Source organism: Empidonax traillii, unplaced genomic scaffold, assembly GCF_003031625.1.
Source record: "Empidonax traillii isolate 1590-97213 ecotype Southwest subspecies unplaced genomic scaffold, ASM303162v1 scaffold16:size2589160, whole genome shotgun sequence".
Lineage (NCBI taxonomy): Eukaryota > Metazoa > Chordata > Aves > Passeriformes > Tyrannidae > Empidonax > Empidonax traillii.
Window position 1 is genome coordinate 1,584,501 of NW_020955209.1, and position 22,482 is coordinate 1,606,982.

Sequence of the window (22,482 nt, forward strand, 5' to 3'; positions counted from 1 at the left end):
GTGTATAACATGATGTAAATTCTGGATACAACCACTTGATTGCTCATTCCATAGCAAGGTAGAACACAGGCTCTGACCTCTCCAATTCATTCAAATATGAAATACCCAAAAGACTGTGCTATGTTTCAGTGCCAGAAGAGTTCTGTAGGTTTAAAGATCAGAAATTTGGTGAAACTTAATTTACCCTTTTCTGGGGTATTAACTTATTTGTCAAAAATGCACAGCTTTAGCCCTTCAAGGCTCTTTAAATTTACTTCAAGTCTACTTTCTCAAGCTCAAAATGTCTAAATATTAATTGAAGAAATAAATCAAAATGAAGGTAGTTCACTTAGCTGTTCAGAAAATTACTCAGGACATTGAACCAACCACACACCTCCCTCCTTTTCCAGAAATCAGAATTTCATGTAGTGTACTGAGGACCTCTCTATAACATAATTCAGAGTTCAGAATTCATCATACATGATGACACAGAACAGGGCCATATGTTCAGTGTTGCAGGCACAGCATCCCAGTTCATGCCTGCAGTTATCAAACTCTATCTATAAAAAAAGAGGCATATTTAAATTAAAGGGAAACTTTATGCTAGAAAGACTGCAGGGAAATCACAGAATATAAGACATTTTGGTAGAATACTTTCTTTGAAGCTAACAGGTAAGATTCAGATTCCATCAAGCACAGTAAAAAGAATGGATTCTGGGCCCCACTCATCCTTCATGGGATTTTCAAATAAACTGGATGAAAGGATGACATTGATGCCATCAATGTAGTAACTAAAGCACTTTGTTCCCTTGTCTTTAAAATATTTTCATTTAAAGTTTACTGCAGCGTAACACTGCATATGTATCTTTTTCTGGTTTTCTTTCTAGTTTTAAAAAAAAAGGAATGAATTTGAGTTCCATTCAAAGAATGGTCAATTTATTTTAAATTCATCAGCTGAAGTAGAATTTATTACACAGACCACTCTATTTCAGGGTAGTAATATAGTGTCTCTCCAGACTCTACTGGATATTTTCAAGGGGAACATCATGGAAAGGATGAAGCTCTTGCAGGAAGACAGGAAACAGCACTAGGAAGAACACAGCAATGGGTATATCTTTGTTCTTCATCCCTCATGATTTCTATTTGACAAACTTCCTTAGCTTTGCCAAATTCCTTCCAAGAAGGACCACAAGTAATTCTTCCCATCCTTCTGTTGAAACTATATCCTTTCCTCACACATCTGCTATGACAGACCCTAATACTTGCTGCTGATGTGTAGACTTGAAAATGTAGCAAGACTTCCCCATATAAGTAAAGAAGAAAATTAAATAGTCAGGAAACATTAAATACACAGAAAAAAATTCCTACAACTTGCATTTCACTTCCTTCCCCAAACAAGCACTAATTTGAGAAATATTTCCACTCTCAAAAATTACACAGTAAGCTCTTAAAATTAAATATTCTCCCGCATTTGACACAGAAACATTGTAACAATAGCAAGCTAAAGACAAAACTCAGCAAACAGCTGAAACTGGATTTCAATTAATCAGGAATACCTAAAAAAAAAAAAAAATTAAAAAGTGGGGAAGCAAAAACTGTAAGGAGTTCCAAGAACAGTGGAATTTAATTTTCTTTCATGGTAATCTCAAACATCATTAGCGATACAAGGGTATGACTAAGTGTGCCAGCCTATGGGATGTTTTGGTTTTTTTTAATCTAATGTTTATTGAATCCTATTGAATTTACTATTTGAAATCATCTTGAGCTTTACTATTTTTTGAAGCTGGCCCTCTCTTAGTTGAAACACACAGAAAGGACTCCTTACAATGATTTGCTTTCTAGCATGTTTTAAGTGGTCTAAAAAAACACATTTATGTTTTTCTTCTGTTAATGATGAATTAGCAACAAAATACCATGCTCAGTGTAAATGCATCACTTAAACTCATCACTTTTTAAAAAGGTACTTCCTAGACACAAAAATAATGCTTCAAAATAATCAGCATCAGTCAATTTCAAGATTGCTAATACTGTCAGTGCAAATATCTACCTTAAGTTCAGTCTGCTTTAGGGATTTTCACTGGTGTTAAGTCACCCTTTTTGTGCTGATGCAGCACTATCTACAGAAGTGGGTTTCATTAGTATAAAAACTTTTAGTGCATAATTCAGTCATTTTCCTTGAAGCCAACATAATCAGCAGTCAAAATACTTTTTCCTTGTCTACTTCCACATGATACCTTACACAGTTTATTAATATCTTTGCAGATTCAGTGCAGCAGATCCTTGCACTAAAGTAGTCAACAACCATTGCTGAGTGACCCAGGTTAGAGAAATGTGTGATTTCTTCAGCTTGACGCTTTTGGACGGGGTAATTTCATTACATCTTCCCTTTATATAAAACAGCAAACAAGAAGGTAATGTGACTACGGGGTTCTGTAGATACAAAACCCTCCTCATCAATAAGTGATACACAGGAGGATGGCTATAAAACACTATTCCCACTCACACAGTTGCAGACAACCATCAAATCAAGATATGTTCGCAAATGAACTGAGGATTAAACTGAATAACACAAATTATACCTGCAAGCAGCATTAACTATTTTGCACAGTCTTTATCTGAAAAAATGTGAATCAGAAGTAATATCACTTAGCATCTGACAGATGGAATCAACTAAATGAAGCTGCAGATGTTTGTTAAGTTAACAAATCAACAACAAGGGTAGCAGCAATCAGATTCTAGACTTCAGACGAAATGCTGTTGAATTTCAGAACACTAATATTAACAACCAATTACAGTGCATCCAAAGACTCAATATTTCTACCAGTCAACAAGTCAAATATATCAGCATTTTGTTTAAAAATACAATTAACTTATCTGCATTTCTGCTAAAATTTTATGCATTATAATATATTATTATACTGAAACCACTCCAGATGTAAAGGCACTTTTATTAAAAATCTTAGAATGGGAATGTTGATTTCAAAGACAAGCTTTACAGCAGTGAAAAGACAGGGGAAGATATATAATCTATCACCCTATTTACAAGATACACCTGTTTTAACCTCTCGTACAGTACAATGTGTATAAACACCTGTAGTTGGTTGACCCTGGCTGGATGCCAGATACCTACTAAAGCTACTCTCTCACTCTCCCTCTGCAACTGGACAGAGGAAAGAAAAAAAAAAAACAGCTAAGGATTCATGCGTTGAGATAACAGCTGGGAGAGCTCACTTACTGATCACCTTCATGGGCAAAACACACCCAAAGTGGAGTTAGTACTTAAATTTATTACTAACAGGATAACAGCCAAAGAGTGAGAAATAAAACAGTCTTTAAAAAAAACACCTTTCCCCCATCCTTCCTTCCATGTTCTCCCTCCTCCCCCCCCAGCAGTGCAGGGGGACAGGGAATGGGGATTACAGTCAGTTGTTTCTGCTGCTGCTCAGAGAGAGGAGTCTTTCTCCTGCTCCTGTGGGGTCCCTCCCATGGGAGACAGTCCTTGATGGACCTTTCTGGCGTGAGTCCATCCCTTGGGCAGCAGTTCTTCCCAAACTTCCTCCATGGGGTGCAGTCCTCCACGAATGATCTGTACCAGCTTGGGTCCCCCACAGGGACCACAAGTCCTACCTGGGAAAAACCTGCTCCAGGGTGGGCTTCCCTCTCCACATTCTGCAGGTCTCTGGCAGGACCCCACTCCATCTTGGGCCTCCCACTGGGTCACAGCCTCCTTCAGATATCCACCTGCTCCAGCACGGGCTCCTCCATGGGCTGCAGGGGGGTCTCTGCACCCCAAAGGTCCCCCATGGGCTGCAGGGGCACAGCTGCCCCACCATGGGCTGCACCACGGGCTTCAGGGCCTCAGATCCGGTACCTGGAGCACCTCCTGCCACTCCTTCTGCACTGACCTTGGTGTCTGCTTTGTTGTTCCCATGTTCTCACTCTGCTCTTCCCTGGCTGGCATTTCTTCTGCACAACAACCTTCTGTTCTTAAATATGTTATTACAGAGGCATTACCATTACTCCTAATTGTCTTGGCCTTGGCCAGCAGCAGGAAGTCAGTCCTGGAGCTGGCTGGCATTGGCTCCACAGGACAGGGGAAGCTTCTAGCAGAAGCCACCCCTGTAGCCCCCCTGCTACCAAAACCCAGTCACAGAAACCCACTACAATACCTGATGGGAAGGAATGCAGAAGAGGGAGCCCAATTCTTCTCAGTAGTGCCCACTGACAGGATAAGGCAGTGGGCACAAATCAAAACATGGAATTACATATGGACACATGAAAACCGTTTACTGTGAAGGCATCAAACAATGGATCAGGTTGCCCAAAGGTGTTCCAAAGTCTCCATCTTCAGAAATATTTAAAAGTCATCTGGACATAGCCCTGGCCAAACCGCTCTAGCTGACCCTGCTTGAGTAGGAGGTTTGGATTAGATGATCTCCAAAGGTCCCTGACAACCTCAATCATTCTGTGACAACCAGCACCACTGGAGGAGGAACACAGACGATTTTACACACTCACATCTGCAGCACCAAAAATAATAATAATAATAATAACAACAACTTGTCTCATCTTTGAAATAATAAAATCAAGGCTACAAAGCTGGTGCCAAATACCCTTGTACAGAAGGGTTAAGATTACTGATTGTACTGGGAACAGATTTCCCTATGATAAATGGTTACGTTCCTGGGAAACTAAGAAAGGCCATCCAAACTAATCTTAGATTCTTATCACTACTGATAACAGCTTTGAACTGCAACTGAAAATAAAATACATTTTCGCTTTTTAAAACTGTATTCTCTGTTGAAGTCCAGGTGGACAGCTGACTATATAATCACAGTGACCTCCAGTCCTTCTGTAAAACTGTATATATTAAATGCCTTGTCGAAGTCCACCTCTAGAACCAAGTGTGTCCTAAGACCCCAACCATTCAAAGATGGATGTTAGTATGTGTTAAGTCCTCACACACACAGAAAAAGGCTGTTAGAAATAATATTGAGACAGTATTTTACCCGAGAGAGATCTGATTGTTTTTTATTCTACTATGCACTCTCAATAGGAATCTTACTATGTTTGAGAAACAGACTTCAGATAAAGCCAAGAAAACTGAACTTTCAATCTTCCACTCCTTCAGCTGTAAAGAGAATGAAGTTGACATTGCAAATATCACTCCTGGAAGATATCACCTTAGAATCAAAGAATCATTTAGGTTAGAAAAGACCTTCATGATCATCAAGTCCAAACTAAACCTAGTGCTGTCAAGTCCATCACTAAACCATGGCCTTAAGTGTCAACATTTACATGTCTTTTAAATACCTTCATGGATAGTGACTCCACCACTTCCATCTGCAGCCACTTCAAATGCTTCATAACCCTTTTAGTGAAGAAATTTCACTGGTACTCATTTCATGTACCTGCTTTATGAAAACTAATTTTCATTTTATAATTTGTGTAGGGGTGAAAGCTGTTTAGCAATGAATTCCCCCATGACGATTATTCGTGGCTGTGAAAGGAAAAGCTGCCATAAACATCTTTGTTTAAGAAACCCAGGCAGCGCCAATACCTATTCTAAGTAAGTGGTGAACAAAGCAGCAGAACTGCTGGCTCTCGAGAGTCCTTTCTCACAGTATGCACCTCACACAGAATAAAACACCACATACCCAAAAGTTTTCATTTGTTCAATTTCTTAGAATAAATTTTGTTTTCTTTTGAATATCCATTTGTTATATATTCTGTCAGTGATCTTGGATACAGCCCCTTGTTAACAGTTAAACAAATATTAAATACGGACACTTTTTACTGTTTGTTTCAAACAAGGTAATTTCTCTGAAAATTGAGGGGGGTCCCCCTAAAAAAGCCCAAAAAACCACAAACCCAATATAACAACAAAAACCCCACAAAAACCCCCTTTCTTCCACAATTTGGCCTTAACATTCAATTAAATTGATGTATATATGTATACACATATACATACACATCCATAATATGCACCTATTTATCTCAAAGCCTGCAAATATTTTGACTTCTAAGATATTTATCTTCACCACTAGACAACTGACAATTTAGTGTCATACACTAAGGGAGCAAATATAAGAGGGATGGACTCCAACTACCCAGAATATATTTCCAGGTTTAGTGTTTATCTTTAGATGTTGAATTACTTTTGACTTTCATCAAAATCAGCCTTTCTTCAGTTTCTTTAAATTAGTTTTCATTTTCTTCTTCAATGATACTCAGTCAGCTCTGAAAGGCCCTCTCTTTTTCATGCACAGAGAGCATATTAGTATTTTCCAGACCATTCTGTTAACCTCAATGAGGCAAACCATAGTTCTCTCAGAAAAAGAACTACTTAACTACATGTTAGAAGCAGCAGTGCAGTTTTTCTCTGAGGAAGACAATATTTACCTGAAATAATGATGGGTGTTTGGTTCAAGAACTCAAGCAGTAACACTGATTTTGGTCTGTTGGGCAGAACAGGGAAGCAGAAATACCTGTCTGCTACGATGAGGAAGGCAGATTCAGATACAAATTGAGTAAATCGTTACTGAGAGAATTCAAAGCCAAGATCATTAAGTGGACTTTGTGCAAACAGTATAAAAATCTCAAGTAAGCTACTGAAAAAACCTCCAAACTCAGTGGAAAACTTTTTCCTGAGACATTTACTTTCTCAGTCAACATGACATTGAGACAGAACCTCAAACACTCACAATTCTGTTTTCTATAGCACCACGCCTTGATCGTTTGAAAAATATTCTCACGGTATACTTTTGGTAAAGACTTTAATCTAGACTCGATGATTCAGTGATACCCGTGATTATGTATTCTGCTATCAGTCTCAGTTTCAGTCCTTCCATGTTCTGCAGCAGTCATTCTGCTACAAGGCCCTGTTTTTAAGTCATACATGTCCACAAGGGAAGTGGCAGAAATCACTCTTCTTTTCAAAAACTAATTTTTCATGCAGAAGCGGAAGGACAGAAAACAGACTGAAACCTAAAGAAAATTTTCCAGCAGTGCCATGGCCAAGGATCACAGAAAAATATACTTTTTCAATACAGACCTATACTAACCCCAGTGGAGTCTAACTTTGGGAAAGCTTAACATAAGCATTAGCTTTAAAAATCAGTACAGGTACAACAGGCCACTAAGGTAAAGGATAAATCTATTTGAGGAATGTAGCGATTAGGAATTAATTCAAAGTTAAGCAGTTTTAATCTCAAAACTGACACTCATTGCACTGCAACAGAACTCTCATAGATCTAAATGGAGACTGTTTCGAACATATTATCACAATTACAGATTAAGTATAATTTTTAGAATTTCAATTAAATTAATAAGTTAATAAGCTGTGTCACCTAATCCTCTAATTTAACTTTTCTAAAAGATTACTTTTCAAATATGTAACGACAGCCATTAAGGTAATGAAATTTTCTAAATATTTAATTATATTACCACTTATACATAGCAAAAGTGAAATAGAAAAAACGTTGTAAAATATTCAGAACACTGAATTTGCTCAGGTGTTATTTTAGGGGCTATAAATTTACGTCTTGCAAACAATGGCAGAAGATGCACTTGCTAAGAAACTGTTCCACTGACACAAGCATCAAAAGAGACGATGTCAGATTCACTGGCATCATTTTAGAATTTTATCATCATCAAAAAACTGCTGCTTCTAATGACAGCAGAAATGTTAGACAAAGGTTTTACAGCAGTACTGTGGGAAAAATCTGGAGCATTGAGTCCAAAAGATTTTAACCTTTTATCTCTAACATACAAGGTTTTTTTCCCCTAATGCTTAAATACTTTTATCAACTATCATAAAAAAGTGCCTCTTTCTTTTTTTTTTTTTGCTACCAAAGGAACTTCACATGACTTTCAATAAAACTTCAGAGAAGAAATCTTCTTATTAAAAATGTTTGAGAACACTGTGCAAAAAAACCAATACATATCCATTAGATGGACATTAGGTTTGTTTCAATTACAGTCTCTTTCAGTTTTATTTTATAGTAAGCTAAAACTAAAGTTACCTCTCAGAAGTGTATGCACATTAGTAAATTTTGGTGCAGTCTAAAAGTAATAATTAAAACAAATAACACTTTTCTTCATTATGATTCATATATAATTATGAATCAACTATATATTTGTCTGTACTGAAAGTGTGTTTACATTCTGCAGTGAAATCTATGCTAAGTTGTATGACAGTTTTCAGTATGTATCTCAATATTTTAAGATATGTAACTGTTTACTTCGGGTTGCCCAAAGTAGAGCTTTGATCTGTAATGATTCAATCATGTTGCCTTATGTCATTTCATATTCGGTTAAAGGCTCAAAAACATATGATTTCTTCCTTGCTTTTCTTCTCCCTCAGTATCCAGACAAAGCAGTGTTTCTTAAGCGTACTTTCCATAAATTAGTTCAGAGTTGTTGAAACTTATCTGCATTTTTCAGTAATGTCTGGTTTTAAGACATGCCCCCGTGACACTCTAAAATACTGAATTAAAATAAAAATACTCATCATAGATACTATCCTACTCCCTATCTTGTCCAATACATCATCATCAAGCAGTGCCTCAGAGGAAGGTACAGTAAGACAGACATGATAAAGTACTTCAGAAAAGCTCTTCATTATGTTTTCTATAAAAAAAATTTGAAGGTTGTAGCCATAGTTCAAGATAAGCAGTTCTTATATGAAGTTCAACGTAGATTTAGATTGTTGCAATAGGAAGATACAAGAAGACTTAAATTAATAGCTTATTGATGTTTATGCAAACAAAAGGCTTATTTTGTAAACAACACATTTATGCCTTTAGGAATGCATGAACTAAACATAAGGATATGCATCAACTATATAAGTACTACATCTGTGGTACTGTTTATTTATAAACAAATAATACTTAATAAACCTACGCTCTATAATGTGGTGTTCTGTCAGAGCTCTGCATTGGCAGACAAGGTTCTTAAATTCAATTCTAAGCCTTCAGGCTGCAGATTTTGAAGGGTTTCCATGAAGAATTTAATTATTTCAACCAGACCTCACTGAATTATGGTGGGAAAAATAGTCAATTCTTAAGATTTCAGTTAGAACTATGGAGAACACTAGCACTATACATATTTCATGTTCTTTGGGCTAGGCTTTTTCTTCTTTATGGGGGTTTTATTTTTTGTTTTGCATATACTGGGTTTGGATAGTTTTATTTTGGTTGTTTGGCTGGTATGTGGGTTTTCTTTCTTTAAATACAAAGGGATGCCTTCTTATTAGTTTCTTGAGTTGAAAGTAATGCATTTACAGATTTTTTTATCATTTGCAAGGCACTGCACTAAAAGGCATTATTTCAGCCTTCTGAAACCTACGCATCACGGTCCTTAGAGTGAGAAAGCATCAAAACTGGTCATAATTACATCTTCTAAGCATCCTCTTCACAGTTTCATTAAACAACTGATGATTCAGGTGTGCTAGGAAGCACCAGCTTTAATGCTGCAACAGGTTTCTTCCAATATATCTGTTATAAACCCTGAAAAAGCACATTATTTGATAATATGTACACATTATTTGATAATAATGCACACATCACTGTAGTAAAATGCCCCTATTGCACATTTGGTTGACAGGTGACAAAAATGCCAATTAATATTTGTTACTTTTGTTATATTTGCGTCTGAAAATAATATAAGAAGTGAAGGTTACTCAAGCAGAAATCAAAGAAAAAAACTAACGCTTTTTGCTACCAAAAAGCAAAGGAGTCAAAGGACTTTGATTCAAAAAAAAATTTTCTTTGCAGCTTCATCCCCATATTCTTGTCTAGGCAAAGCAAGATAACAAATGTTAAGATATATTACCTTCAGATGGCAACAAAGAACCCACCGTTAGACATATCATTTTACACTTCTTAATAATTTATTCCCACATTTATTTCAAACTGCTTATGTTCACATATCCCACAAGATAGCTAGGAGGTACCCTATTTTGTTAGGCAAACATAATTTACTTTTCTGTCACTCCCATGCCCACGTGTTTACAATGACTTTCACAAATATCACGATCCTAGTATCAGAACACTGCAAATTCAAAATGAGAAGGCGTACAAAATAACCTTGTCATCCCAGATAAACACACCCCAGTTCAACAAATAATCACACTACCACGCATCAAGGCACTGTTAGTTAAGTAGCAAAACACAAACAAGCCTTTCCTTTTCAAAGGCTCCCCCTTACACTGCTGATATACCAACTACTAAAAGATCCCAACTCGATTCATCTCTAGGCTCAATTCTGTTCTAAAATCCACGGATTAGCAATATCCAATCTAGTACAGGATGCAGTTCTGAAGTAAGGTTTTATCCACATAATTTTCATTAACATAATTTATCATGACAATCCACTGGCCAAGAAGAGCCACCATTCAAATGTTAGTCTATATAAGGTGATAAAAAAGTTATCATGAATGTACATAAGAATTTTAAATACATGTGACCTGATCAGTCTAATGCTTTGTAGCTGTAAAGGTTTTTGAAGAAATTACTGTTAATTTTCAAAGGTTTTTATTATCTGAATAAAAGTAGAACTCTGCCATGATTACAAAAGTATAGCACGCAGGATGCATCTGCCTGTCAATACTTTAAGCCTCAGCGGACACCAACTTTGTATTCATAATTAATGTATCATAACTTTACAAAGTAGAAAATGAGAATGCTTTCTTCTGAATTGCTATGTATCAAAAAAAAACAAGTTTTGAGATGATTTTGTAATAGCACTACTGCAGAATTTATCTTACAGGAGGCTTCCTAACTGACATTTCCAGAAATCTGAAGTCCTTGTACCTCAGAGATTAAAAACCATAAAGCCCAAAAGACCACCCCAAATCTTTTTTTTTGCATAACTTTAGCAAACACATGAGAGGTATGAGCACTAGTTTAAAATAACCCCCCCCAAATCACAAACCCTGAGCCTTGATTCTTGTTAATATCATTAGAGTTATATTCCACAACAGTAGCAAGAAGAGGAAAATTACTACGAATTAACAACAACAATTCCTATATTTAATGTTATTTAAAAATCAAAGTGTTACCTAAGGCAATTACCTTGCAGCCTTTTAATATCTACAGGGAAAAGCCTAAGGGAAAATAATTGACTTTGCTAATTTTACCCTTGGCAATTATAAAATAGCTCTGCATTTCATTACGACTACAGAATTTCACGTCTAATTGTCAGCCCCGAGAGAAGCATGGAGATAAATGCATCTTACACAAGCTCAGACGAGTTTAACAGCACAATAAAATTATCTAGGTAACAGTGAGTTCAGTTAACGTTAAAACCCGTTTTAATTTAAATTCTGGTCTATAGAATGGTCACTACCATATACGATACAATGCTGCTCACTTCATTAGCCAATTTGCTAAATGCCAGCAAAAGAAGCAGTTCTGTGATTTTTACCTTTTACATCACAGAACACAAAACATTATGAAGGAAAAAAGTCACAGTTATTTCACACTGCTAAAAAACAGATGCCAGATTTGAAAATTCATCATTTACAAAAGAATAAATACAGTATGTTTAAATCATTGCACCTGTCAAGAGATTTCTATAGCTTGTACTTCAATTTTTCTAACTTTGCTAGTAGGGTTAGACGCATGAAAAAGAATCATTTACTAAGTCAATCAGTTTCCATAATGGCATCCCACTTATCGTATGTAGAAGCTACGAAAGTATTTAGATGTCAGAAAAATGAAAAAAAAAGTGCTAAAATGTTTTGGCAGAATTTTCCAACATGCAGTATAATGACTGCTTTTTAAAAAAAAAAATTATTTCTTGTGCTTCATTTCACTGTAGGCTTGCTTCCTGGCAAGTCTTCAGGGATAATACATTCCTGCTGCAATACTCACTGATGTACTAAATGCAAAGTAATAGGTGCCATGTTTTATAAAAGTTTCCTCTTACATTGAAATAAAAAATTGATGTAGGGTTAAATCCTTTGGTCTGTCTTGACAATCCTACAAAGTACTAAAAAAAAATGAATTTATACAAATCAATAATAATTAGTAAAATCAACTGCACCCCGTTTTGGTTATGGTATGCACTATTTATTTTTTTTTAGTAGTTACTACCAGTTGTCACCATAATGGCTTAACCCACTATTCCAGTAGATTGACATCTAATTTTCTCTCTCCTCTCTTGAATCTCAGCTCTGTGCTAGAAAATGACACCATTTCTCAGAGAAACTGTCACACTCGTGATCAGAGGAGTGCAGAAATACTCAACTACCACCATGAGGAGACTTAGCATAAGAATCTACAAAAAATAGTCTCCTGAAAATCACGATTACAACTATGCTGATTATTGACAATTTTACAGGACAAACATCTATTTCACATTATGATATGGCAGCAGTCTTCAAATGTATAAAAAGTACCTCTGCAAAGAAGTACTGATTCCTGTTTCCACTGGGATGGCACACGAAGCTCTTCTGCCATACATGTTAGCTGTTACACTAGACTGGCACAGGGGTGCCCAGGATTCTCTCCACCACAGGAGGTTTTAAGAACAAGCTAGACAAATGCATGCCAAGAATGGTTTGGTGTGGCTGATCATACCTGGTGAAAAGAAGAACTGACTAGAGAGATGATCTCTTAATGTCTCCATCAGTCTCACTTTTTAAGACAATACATATATACCATTTGTTTCTCATTAAAAACATCTCTCTGTAAAGTTTCAAACAAAAGTTTGTATGAGCAACTGGATTGCAGCTGTCCTTTAGAAGCCAGTACATATACAGTAATAAGGCAGTCCAATGTTCAGGGACATCCAAATACCTAACAAAGTAATTTTATTAAGAGCAAAAAGTCACATGAGACAAAGCAGCAAAGCCTTTCCCCCCAAGAATTCTCTAAGATAGCAAACCTTTCACAAAGTACAAGGTAAAAGAAAATAACAGACTAAATATGTCTTAACCTGGCAGTTTGCCAGTGGTGGTGTAGCCTGACATGTCATGAAGATGCCACTGCATATATCTTCAATTCACCAAAGTAACCACTCACCCATTTCTACAGTGCTTCAGAATGTATACTAAAGATCTCACCACAGTAATTCTATAGGAATGTGGTAAACATGTTCACAGCAGCCTGTCAACCCATCTACACCTATACTGTAAGTATGTGGATTTTTAAATGATGCTCCATATACACATACATAACTGCTGATTTTTTAAAAGGGCCTCTCTTTCAAAAGATTCACTTAGAGTTAGTTACTCGCTCTGGTAGTAAAATCTTTTTCTTTTTACCTTCGTGTTCTGCAACTGCGCAAGGCTCGTGCAAGCACTTGCTAGGAGAAAATCTCCACTCAAAACAGCCATTTTATTTCCAAACTGCATATCCTTCAGCGGGCCGTCGCAGGACTTGAGCTCACCAATGTTTACTATGCCACGATGCACCAGAAAAGCAGTGTGGATCAGTTCTGTAATCTCAGCCAGACTTCTTTGACTGAAAGAAAGAAACAAAAAGGACAATTATTTTTGATGCTACAAATAGAGATTCTTAATGAAAATAGACAACCAACCACATGAACTAAACAGATACTTTATGAATTATTGTGTAGCTCTTCTATGTACTGCTAGAAGCCACAACTGGAAGGTGTTATGCATAGAGAACTAAGTATTTCCAGGTAAGCAGCTACCCTTTGTTTGAATTCTTTCACAAAATAAAGCAAACTAATCAATATAGTCCTCAAAGTGCTTTCTTTTTTTGGTTTTGTCTACTAGAAGCTTGAGGGACACTGACATGACGAAAATGCCAAGCAGAAAGTACTGATGGGAAGGAACAAAGGACGTATCAGCAGGGGAGTTGCAAGCAAGCCAATATGAACACCTTAAGAATGCTGCAGTCAATGACTGCTCAAATTAGCATTTAATTAATAACAGGATACCTTGCAGTTCAATACAACCAAGGGGGAAGGGTGCATGCAGAAGAAAAACAGTTGAATGCTTTCGAACTGTGTCCTAATGATTTTTCACTGGTTGTTTCAGTCAAAAGCAGCTAAAGCAACTGCCCAGCAAATCCCTGTGAGACACTTTCCACAGAGGTTATTCCATAGAAGCTTGCCCTCTATTTTGGTTTTTTGGAAAAGGCATGAAAAGAGTTATTAGCACAGCCCTCTCCTCCCACAGTCCAACCCTGTAGCCCCAGACGGTTAGTGACTGTCACTCCAAGGAGCCCAGAGATGTGACCTTAGCTCAGAACTACAACGAGGTGTTGAACAGACATAACTGAGCAGGGACAAGGAGAGGGGGGAAACAGAGCCATGCACTGGAGCACCCTTTTAACACAGCAAACCTAGATACACACAGGACTCCATCCTTATGAAATCTGCAGCATATTCACATCTTTTCTGACTCAAGCAGCTCCCTTTATGCCACGGAGACTTCACATACGAGCAAAAACACAATCCGTGCCCTCAGCTAAACAGATGACTAAAGGCAGTTCCAAATAATTACAACGTTGAACAAAGGCATGTTATGCTTCCTGTGCTTATTCAAAAGTGGCCTAGCGCTGATTCACTGAGTAACCAAACTGCTCCCAACCTTCACATACGCATATACCTGCTGATACATGCTCAGGTTAAGATTCTGCCTCAGTACTAACATAGTACTGAGTAAATGGATTCTGCTTCCTCTGGACAGTGCAGATGTGTTGCAACTGCCTCACATCGTATTCATCTAAGGTAACCTTCTGCCCCAAATATATGTGACCTCTGAAGAGCCCCAGCAGCAACTGTTTCAGGCCAGCGATCTGTGCCAATTAGCCAGGAGAGTCACACGGCCTGGGAAGGCATGCAAGAGGCAGATGAGCTTGGGGGAGAGGATAAATAGAGGTTCCTGGTGTATTTTGTCACGCACAAAAAAAACTAAGCTGTTTTCGAAGCTGCCTGTATAATTCACAAATTTTGGCTCCACGGAGAGAAAAACAATCCAAAAACCAAACAGCTAGCCATTTTCCATGTAGACAATAAAACTGAAGGTTGATGCTGCTTTTCAAAGCAGTGAGAGAGAAACTCACACAACCCAGCTGCAGTATTGTAATCACGCTCGCCTCGGCTCTAACAAAGGGTTAATAAAATTTCAAGCTCCAAGAAAAAGACTAACAAGACATCCCGATGCTCCCGCTGTCATTGTCGGGGCAGCCCTTGGAGGATATGTCCATATCAATTCGGTTTATCAGATGGACAGCTGATCAACATTAAACAGACTTGCTCTGGGCAGATTGAGCCGAGCTACCTGTTACGAATAGCAATGAGAGCCCTCTGCTCCCTGCTGCCGAGCTCTGCCATTTCCGACTGCTGTAGATCCCAGGACATATGGGGATCCCTAGTGACGAGCACATAAAGCTGCAGCTAACTCAAGCGACGGCTCATTTCCCCCAGCTGAAAGCAGGCATTAATATCCTGAGGAGAGCAGGCCTGCCTCTGTGACCCCCAACTACTGAAGCAAAACAACGACTGTCCTATTTCTTCGTTTAATAAGCTTTTAATGAAGGAAATAAAAATCCCCTCTTTGACTTCAGCATCGCTCTTCATGAAAAGGTTACACAAATACATCAGTGTCACGCTTTCCAAATGCTCAGGATCTGGATGTTTTCATTTCTTTTTGTATAATTCGTTCTCCAAACGGTAGTCATATTATTTGTGCTAACAAGAACCATATTAGGCAGATAATCTGTGTCTAATTCTGGTCTTATGCACTGCTCTTCCACTCTCTCTCCCTAGCAAACTAAAAACACAAGAACCAAAGCTATTGCAGAAATCCCAGGCAATGTATTTCTGAATGCTTTTTGTGATAATCTCCGTAACACCCAGGCAGAATAAGAAGTCCATGGTGCTGGTACGGATACAGGGGGATCCTTGACAACACTTTGTAAAGGCCAGTATCGAACAAATGAACGCTGCTATTACAAAGTTGCTACTGAATGGCTAAAGCAATACTCTATACAGCTTTCTCGATCTGGAGTACAATTCAGTGACTAAATAATTTCGTATTTGAAAGCAGCCAATCTCAAAATAAATTAAAAAAAAATGTTTATGCAATGCTGGACTTAGAAACAGGGCGATGAGATTGCAAACTCTGACTGCTTCCATCCTGTTCCCACTCCAGAGCCCACGTTCACAGAACAAGAAGTGGCTGCCACAAGAATTATCTACATAGCAAAGCAGAACTGACAAAATAGTCAACATTTTCAAAAACACAAAGTTCCTAAAGCAGGAAGTTCCTGGAAGCAGGTTAAGAATCAGGAAAACCTTTTCACCAAATGCTAACACACTTCCATGCCTTTCACCTCTGAAGCAAGAAGTCCCTGCAAACCACCACCAAACGCCCCAGAGACTCCACTTCCAGGCATCAAGTTTCAAGAGATGATACTATTTTGAGCCCTACACATGCCATAACCTTCTTTCCTTTCTCCCTTTCAAAAATCAACCCACATGCAAAATTACACGACGAAATGGTTGTTCCAAAGAAAATGGTACAGATGCTATGACAGTACCTCTGGGACCTTACTAAGAAATTTTGATGGGTCACAGTCTCACTGGCTATCCTGGTTTAACACGTGCTTTTGACTTCTTGTTCCTGCACTTTCAGTACTAGTGAACATAATCTAAAGCTCTGTTAAATGCTTGCTGTAAAGTATCCCTTAGATTATGGGCTCCTCAAGCTGTAAATGTCATTCCGGAAAGACAACGGAAAAACTAACTCCACAAGTAATGAAAAAACTCTTCAGCAAGATGGGTTAGAGCTATATTGACTCTAGGACTGTGAAACACCAGCTTGCAGGAAAACACTAGAAAAACAAAAATTAAATTATATGGACAATTGGATCCTGCAACGAATAAAACAGGTGCAATTTCTATTCCCTCTCTTTGCTCCCACTCCACAATGAAAGCACACAGATCACTGACATTTAAGTATGTTTTGGTGAACTTTGATAAACTTCTGAGTAGACTTGAAGAAATCTTTTATATCAGCCCACCTGAACTAACACAGTAGCTGCAACAACCTGCTACTGTGACACCAAAGTAAGAAATACAGGTTTTGTAGAAACCCCACACTCATACAGGCGCCACACTGACAGAGAAAAATAAAGGACTAATGAAGAAACTTTGTAGATATACTTCTATCTCAAAAAAAAAAAATAACAAAGGCATTTTGGAATTGTGTTCTGGATTAAAATTTCCAATATGTAGGGCCTTGGAGTCTGCCTCATAACAGTATCTCTGTAATGGTCTTCAATGATAAACATCTCATGCAGAATTCAACACAAAAGTCAAAGTCTACAAAATTTATGATATGATAAAGGCAAAATATTGAAATACAATTCTGTGGCAACAAAGTAGGTTTTGATTGTAAATTTCCCAAAAATTAATTTTGCAGCATTTCTTCCTGGCATCCTGAACAGGTTCCTTGTTGTTTGTGTTACTTTTAAAGACCTGCAGCTATGAAACACTAACCAGTATGATCTCTTGAAGAGTTCTTATAAATTACTTCAGTTCCTAATTTCAGGTCCTACTCTAAAAAGAAATAATAGCATTTTGTAAAAGATATGATAAAACAGAAATATTAAACAGTGCATTTGTACTGCTGTAAACAAAAGAGAACTTCAGCTTAAATACTCCTCTGCAATATTTGTGATAGAAATTCAAGTTCTCAGTAACAGCAAGAAAACTTTAGTCAGTCTACCTTTCATTATCAGCCAACTGTCAGGACTACACTGGGCCTCTCAAAGGATGACAGGTTACACAAAGAAGCATTTAATAATTAAAAATGTTATTACTAGGCAGAATATTTCACAGAAATGGGCCAAAGACTTAAATTAGCCACTAAAAAACACACTCAAAAATTTCTGAAGTAACTGCAATGAACAAAGATAATGGAACTGATAGATCAAAAATTCTTTAAGGACTCATCATCAGTACACACCCAAGATTTGAACGTTTTCTTTGTGATTGTCAATTCAATAGTTTCCCTTCAATACACAAAGGATTAATTCGGATGAAAAGCCTTACATTCGGGATTTTTTAAAAAATTAAAACTACCAGCATCCATTCCATTTCAGTGACAACTATAATAATCTATATATACACACCTATGAATTTGAAAAAAAAAGTCCTTTAGTGGAAATTACATATGAAAAAAACATTAACTAAAGAAATAAAGTAATAATCTCAGGTACTGACAATGTATTTGGGCAGAACTTTGTATCCAATTTTACCGGTTTTGTGAAAAATGAACATAAAGAAAAATTCTATAAAGACAAGAAGGTGTACACGCTGCATTCAATTTAATGCTGTATGTTCTGGATACTATCTGGTGCTGCACCAAGACAGCCCACCTAGTTACACAGCAAGAAAGGGCCGTGACTTTTACAATTCCTTTTCCCATTCACCTGTCGAAGTCAATGCCATGGTTACTAAACCACAATTAGAGGAACAATTTACAGTGAGTAACAAATAGCATCATGGTGATGGAAAGTCTTATTCTCATCTTTTGCATATGGTCTCTTCTATAAGAAGTTAAAGGTGTGTGGGGGGGAGTGTTTAGGCAGTCAACATATGGGGCAGCTGCTGTGGTTTCACTAACAGGAAAAATCTTCAGGTTAAAGCAGCAGACTTAAGCAGAGCACCAAATATTCCCTGCATTACCATGACTAATATATCTGTTATCCAGCAGAAAACATCTACCCACTGTTATCCCTTAACAAGGTCAGAGACCAAGACTTCTGTGTTTTCTTCTATCTTGGTCACTAAGCTACTGTTAGAGGTGTTTTTCACCTGACGGATAAATGAAGTTGAAAGACATCGGTTCTATGAAATTTGTTGAGTATGTTGATTAATTGCATTCCTAATAACCAGTTTGTTTTTAAACTGGCTACATATCTTACCTCTTTCATCTCCTTCTCTTCCAAGCATCACTTAGTTTTTGAAGTAAAACTTTTACCAATACTCCTTTGCGAGCTTTCCTTCTTTGGTTTTGGAAAGATCTTATATTTTCATTCTGAACCTCATGCACCACTGATTATTGCTCAGGCTCTTTTCACCATAATTTGTCTTCGTAAGATCTTCTCTCAGCCCATGACAAGTTTTGAAAATATTTTCTGATTTTTACTGGGTAGACATTCACTTGGACTGGAAAGCCAGTTTTCCTAAGCGTTGTGGGTGGTTGGCAGCAGAGGGAGAAGAGCCCTTGAGGTCAGCGCCCTGTTCCTTTCTTAAATGCAGGAATTAGGAAGACAGGTTATTGCTGGTCTTGACTTCACTGTTAGGTCTACCGAAGAACAATCAGTGAAGTCAAGACCTGCAAAAACCCTTCTGTTAATCAACCTGTATCAGTTTCCAACTAGTGCCACAACAACCTACAGCAAAATTTTCTCGGGCTGGGTGGCATCATCACAGCAATTCCCTTTCCAAATTGCATAGGCTAAAAGAAAAATATTCCCAGCCAGGAAGCAAAAGCATCAATTATGGAAACCAGGTGAGAGAATCTAGACAAAGACCTGGTAAGACTCACTATCTCAGGTTCAGTTTAAAAAGAAAAAGTGTTAATCAGAAAAGCCAGAAGAATAATACCACCAGAATCACTAAGTCAAACCGATGCTTTCCAGAGGCAGGCATGTAGACTTGGACCAATAAAGAAGGGAATATAAAGAGGAAACCTGCTTAGTAGGAAGTATCTAGCCACTTTAAGATCCAGAAACCAATGACAATGCAGGTGTGTAAACAGATGAGGAGCAGGCGGGCTGGGCTGACAAGGTAAGAATCCAGATACACTCACTGTAAAGACAAATCTTATTGTGTTTGCCCTTTGCATCCTTCTTGCTAATAAAGTCCTTTCTGCATGGAACAGGCATTAAAAGAAACTTGCATTGCTCAGACTTGAGATGTGGTGGCAGGCTTAGGTACATTTTTTAATCCCCACTGACCAGGATATGAGAAACTTAAATAGCTTTGTATCTTATTTCAGTTATTACAGATTTCATAAGCACTAGAAGTGTTAAAAAGGGAGATATCTATTATTTTTCCTTTTCTTAGAGACCTTTCCTACATTGCTAGAGAAGAAAGAGATTATAGATGTGAGCCAGTACTTACATAAGTTTTGTTAAAAAAAAGTGGCTTTACAGTTTAGGTTTTATGGCTTTTTTATATTTTAAAGGAGGGTTGGCTAACTTAATGTAATATTTTTTTTTTTTACATATTCATGTGAATAATCTTTTTTTTTTTTCCTTTGGTTTGATTAGTTAGGTTATCTGGAAAAAAATTTCTTGGATTACTTAAACACTGATGCCAAAAATAAATCATAAAATTTAGAGCTACTAATTTATAAGCATATTGTCCAATTTATAAAATCATATATCATAATCCCATTTTAAAATCACTGGTTATCCCTATGGGAAGATTCATATTTCAAAAATCAAGCTGTCAAATGCAATTATCAAGATTTAAACTTTTAATAAAAGGCAAGCTGAAATTCCAGTTGGTATCTGCTACAGACTACATTAACAGCAATGTAGACCATATCAAATGTTACATCAAGTAAAAACAAGGAATTTTGCTTGCTCAAGAAATGCTGCGTTAAACTTGAATTCTCTACGTCAAAAGTTCAATTTGCTACAAGGAGTTCATATCAGAACTAAGAATATAGGTACAAGTGAACATGAGCTCAATATGTTTGTTACATGAAAACAGTATAATCCAAACCAGGAAAAAAACCATTCTTTAGAAATATGACAGATAATAGAGACAAGCATATAATATTACACATGAGCAATATTTTCATTGATAAAACAACGTGAATCAGTCAGATAAATTAAACAGAAAAATGGGGAACTACTCAAAAGTGTTTTTTTTTTCATATTTTGCTATATGACCAAAAAAACCAAAAATCCTCTGTTAAAAAGACTAATCTGATTACAAACAAAACAAAAAGCTAAAAGGTTGTGGCTTAGACAAAGCCAAACCAGCTACAATTCCTTCCCTATCTAGCTTAGACAAACTGGAAAACTGATAGCAACAAATACAAACCAGAGAAACTAGTCAAGGAAGAAAAGTTAGGCAGAAACATAACCACATAAAAGCAAGGGATTTTAGAAAACCTGCTATATTTTTAAGCAACATATTTACACAAGCAGGTGTTTATATCTCTTAGTCCAGCAGTGAGTAATGCTCATGAACAGCAGAAGTGGATTTTACAGTTAGTAGGTCCAGAGAACTTGCACCCAGGAGAGAAGGCAACAGAAAAGGAATGACACAGCTGATAAAGAGCAAAGAGAATGAATCATCCTCAATACAGAGTCAACTGAACTGGTTCAATAAGCTTTACTCAAGTAAAAATATACAATGCAAAAAAAGATCAATCAAAATATCTCAAAATAGACCATATACATACAGGACAAGGAGCTATTTCAAGAAGAAACCACCCAAAGTTTGGAAAATGGTGGAGTGAGGGTGAAGGAACAGACTATCCCAGATAATTAATTAAGATACAAAATGTGACTGTATTCAAATAGACCAGTAGGATCCACTGATGATTTAAGGGCAGAATACTAGCAAAACTAAAGTTTCAGTCAACCTTGAGTTTCCGATACCAGTAAAAATTATTACTTTGGAAACTTTGTTCAGGAAGAATTTGGGAAAGGAGAAGAAAGTTGAGAATAGTCATACTAACAGTCAAAGCAAAGAAAACAAAGTGAGAAACCAAAGCTATTTAATGCAAGAAGGGTGATGTTGAATCAGTAGATTTGGTCACAGCCATTGAAGGAATCTCTAAGTACCTACATAACAGAAAATTTCAAGAGAATATGCTGATCATCAAGCAAACATAAATTAAGATCCAGTAGCCCAAACATAAGCAAATCCAGAAGAGAATGAAGTGAAGGCACTTTCCAAACTCTATTACAAAGAGCAATGATGGACTCTCCATCAATAGCACAACTGAAGGTAACACCTGAGGATATCCCATTACACAAGCATTAAAGCTGATTAAAGTTGGAGTAATCCTTTGTTTTGTAGTGCAAACATTCTGACTGTTGGAATGATGTCTCCATTATTTGTGCATTAATGAATCATAAAGCCAAGTAAAGGAAACTTTTCAGAAAATAAACAACAGATGACTTAGATTTGGTAGCAGATAATGCTGGTCCCTGTATCTGAAACTTACTATAGGCCAGAAGTCCATTTTCTTTTAAATAGGTATAAATACTTTCAGTCACTTTCTTCAGGAGAAACATCAAAACCAGAGCCATTTGGCCCATTACAGTTTCCCCTCATTCCCAGGACAGGAGCATACAAAGCAAACAGCACGCTGGGAACCCTTCCGTTACCACAGGTATATTAATTCTATCTTACAGCACATATAAAATACGTATTTCAACACTTGCTTGCAGCAAGTTCTGCAAGAGGAAATTACCTACATTCAAGATTCATGTCCGTCTTCACATATTTAGGTATCCACATTGGTAATGCAAGTAACTTGGTGCA

At 37.1% G+C, this 22,482-nt stretch overlaps 1 protein-coding gene across 1 annotated transcript in view; it reads right to left on the reverse strand.

Moving 5' to 3' along the window:
- The window catches only part of PDSS2 (decaprenyl diphosphate synthase subunit 2), a 112,647-nt gene that overhangs the window by 26,604 nt on the left and 63,561 nt on the right, over positions 1 to 22,482 (reverse strand). Inside the window, exon 3 of the mRNA XM_027895373.1 lies at positions 13,250 to 13,448. Within this exon, the coding sequence (XP_027751174.1) occupies positions 13,250 to 13,448 (199 nt within the window). The remainder of the gene's footprint in view (positions 1 to 13,249; positions 13,449 to 22,482) is intronic.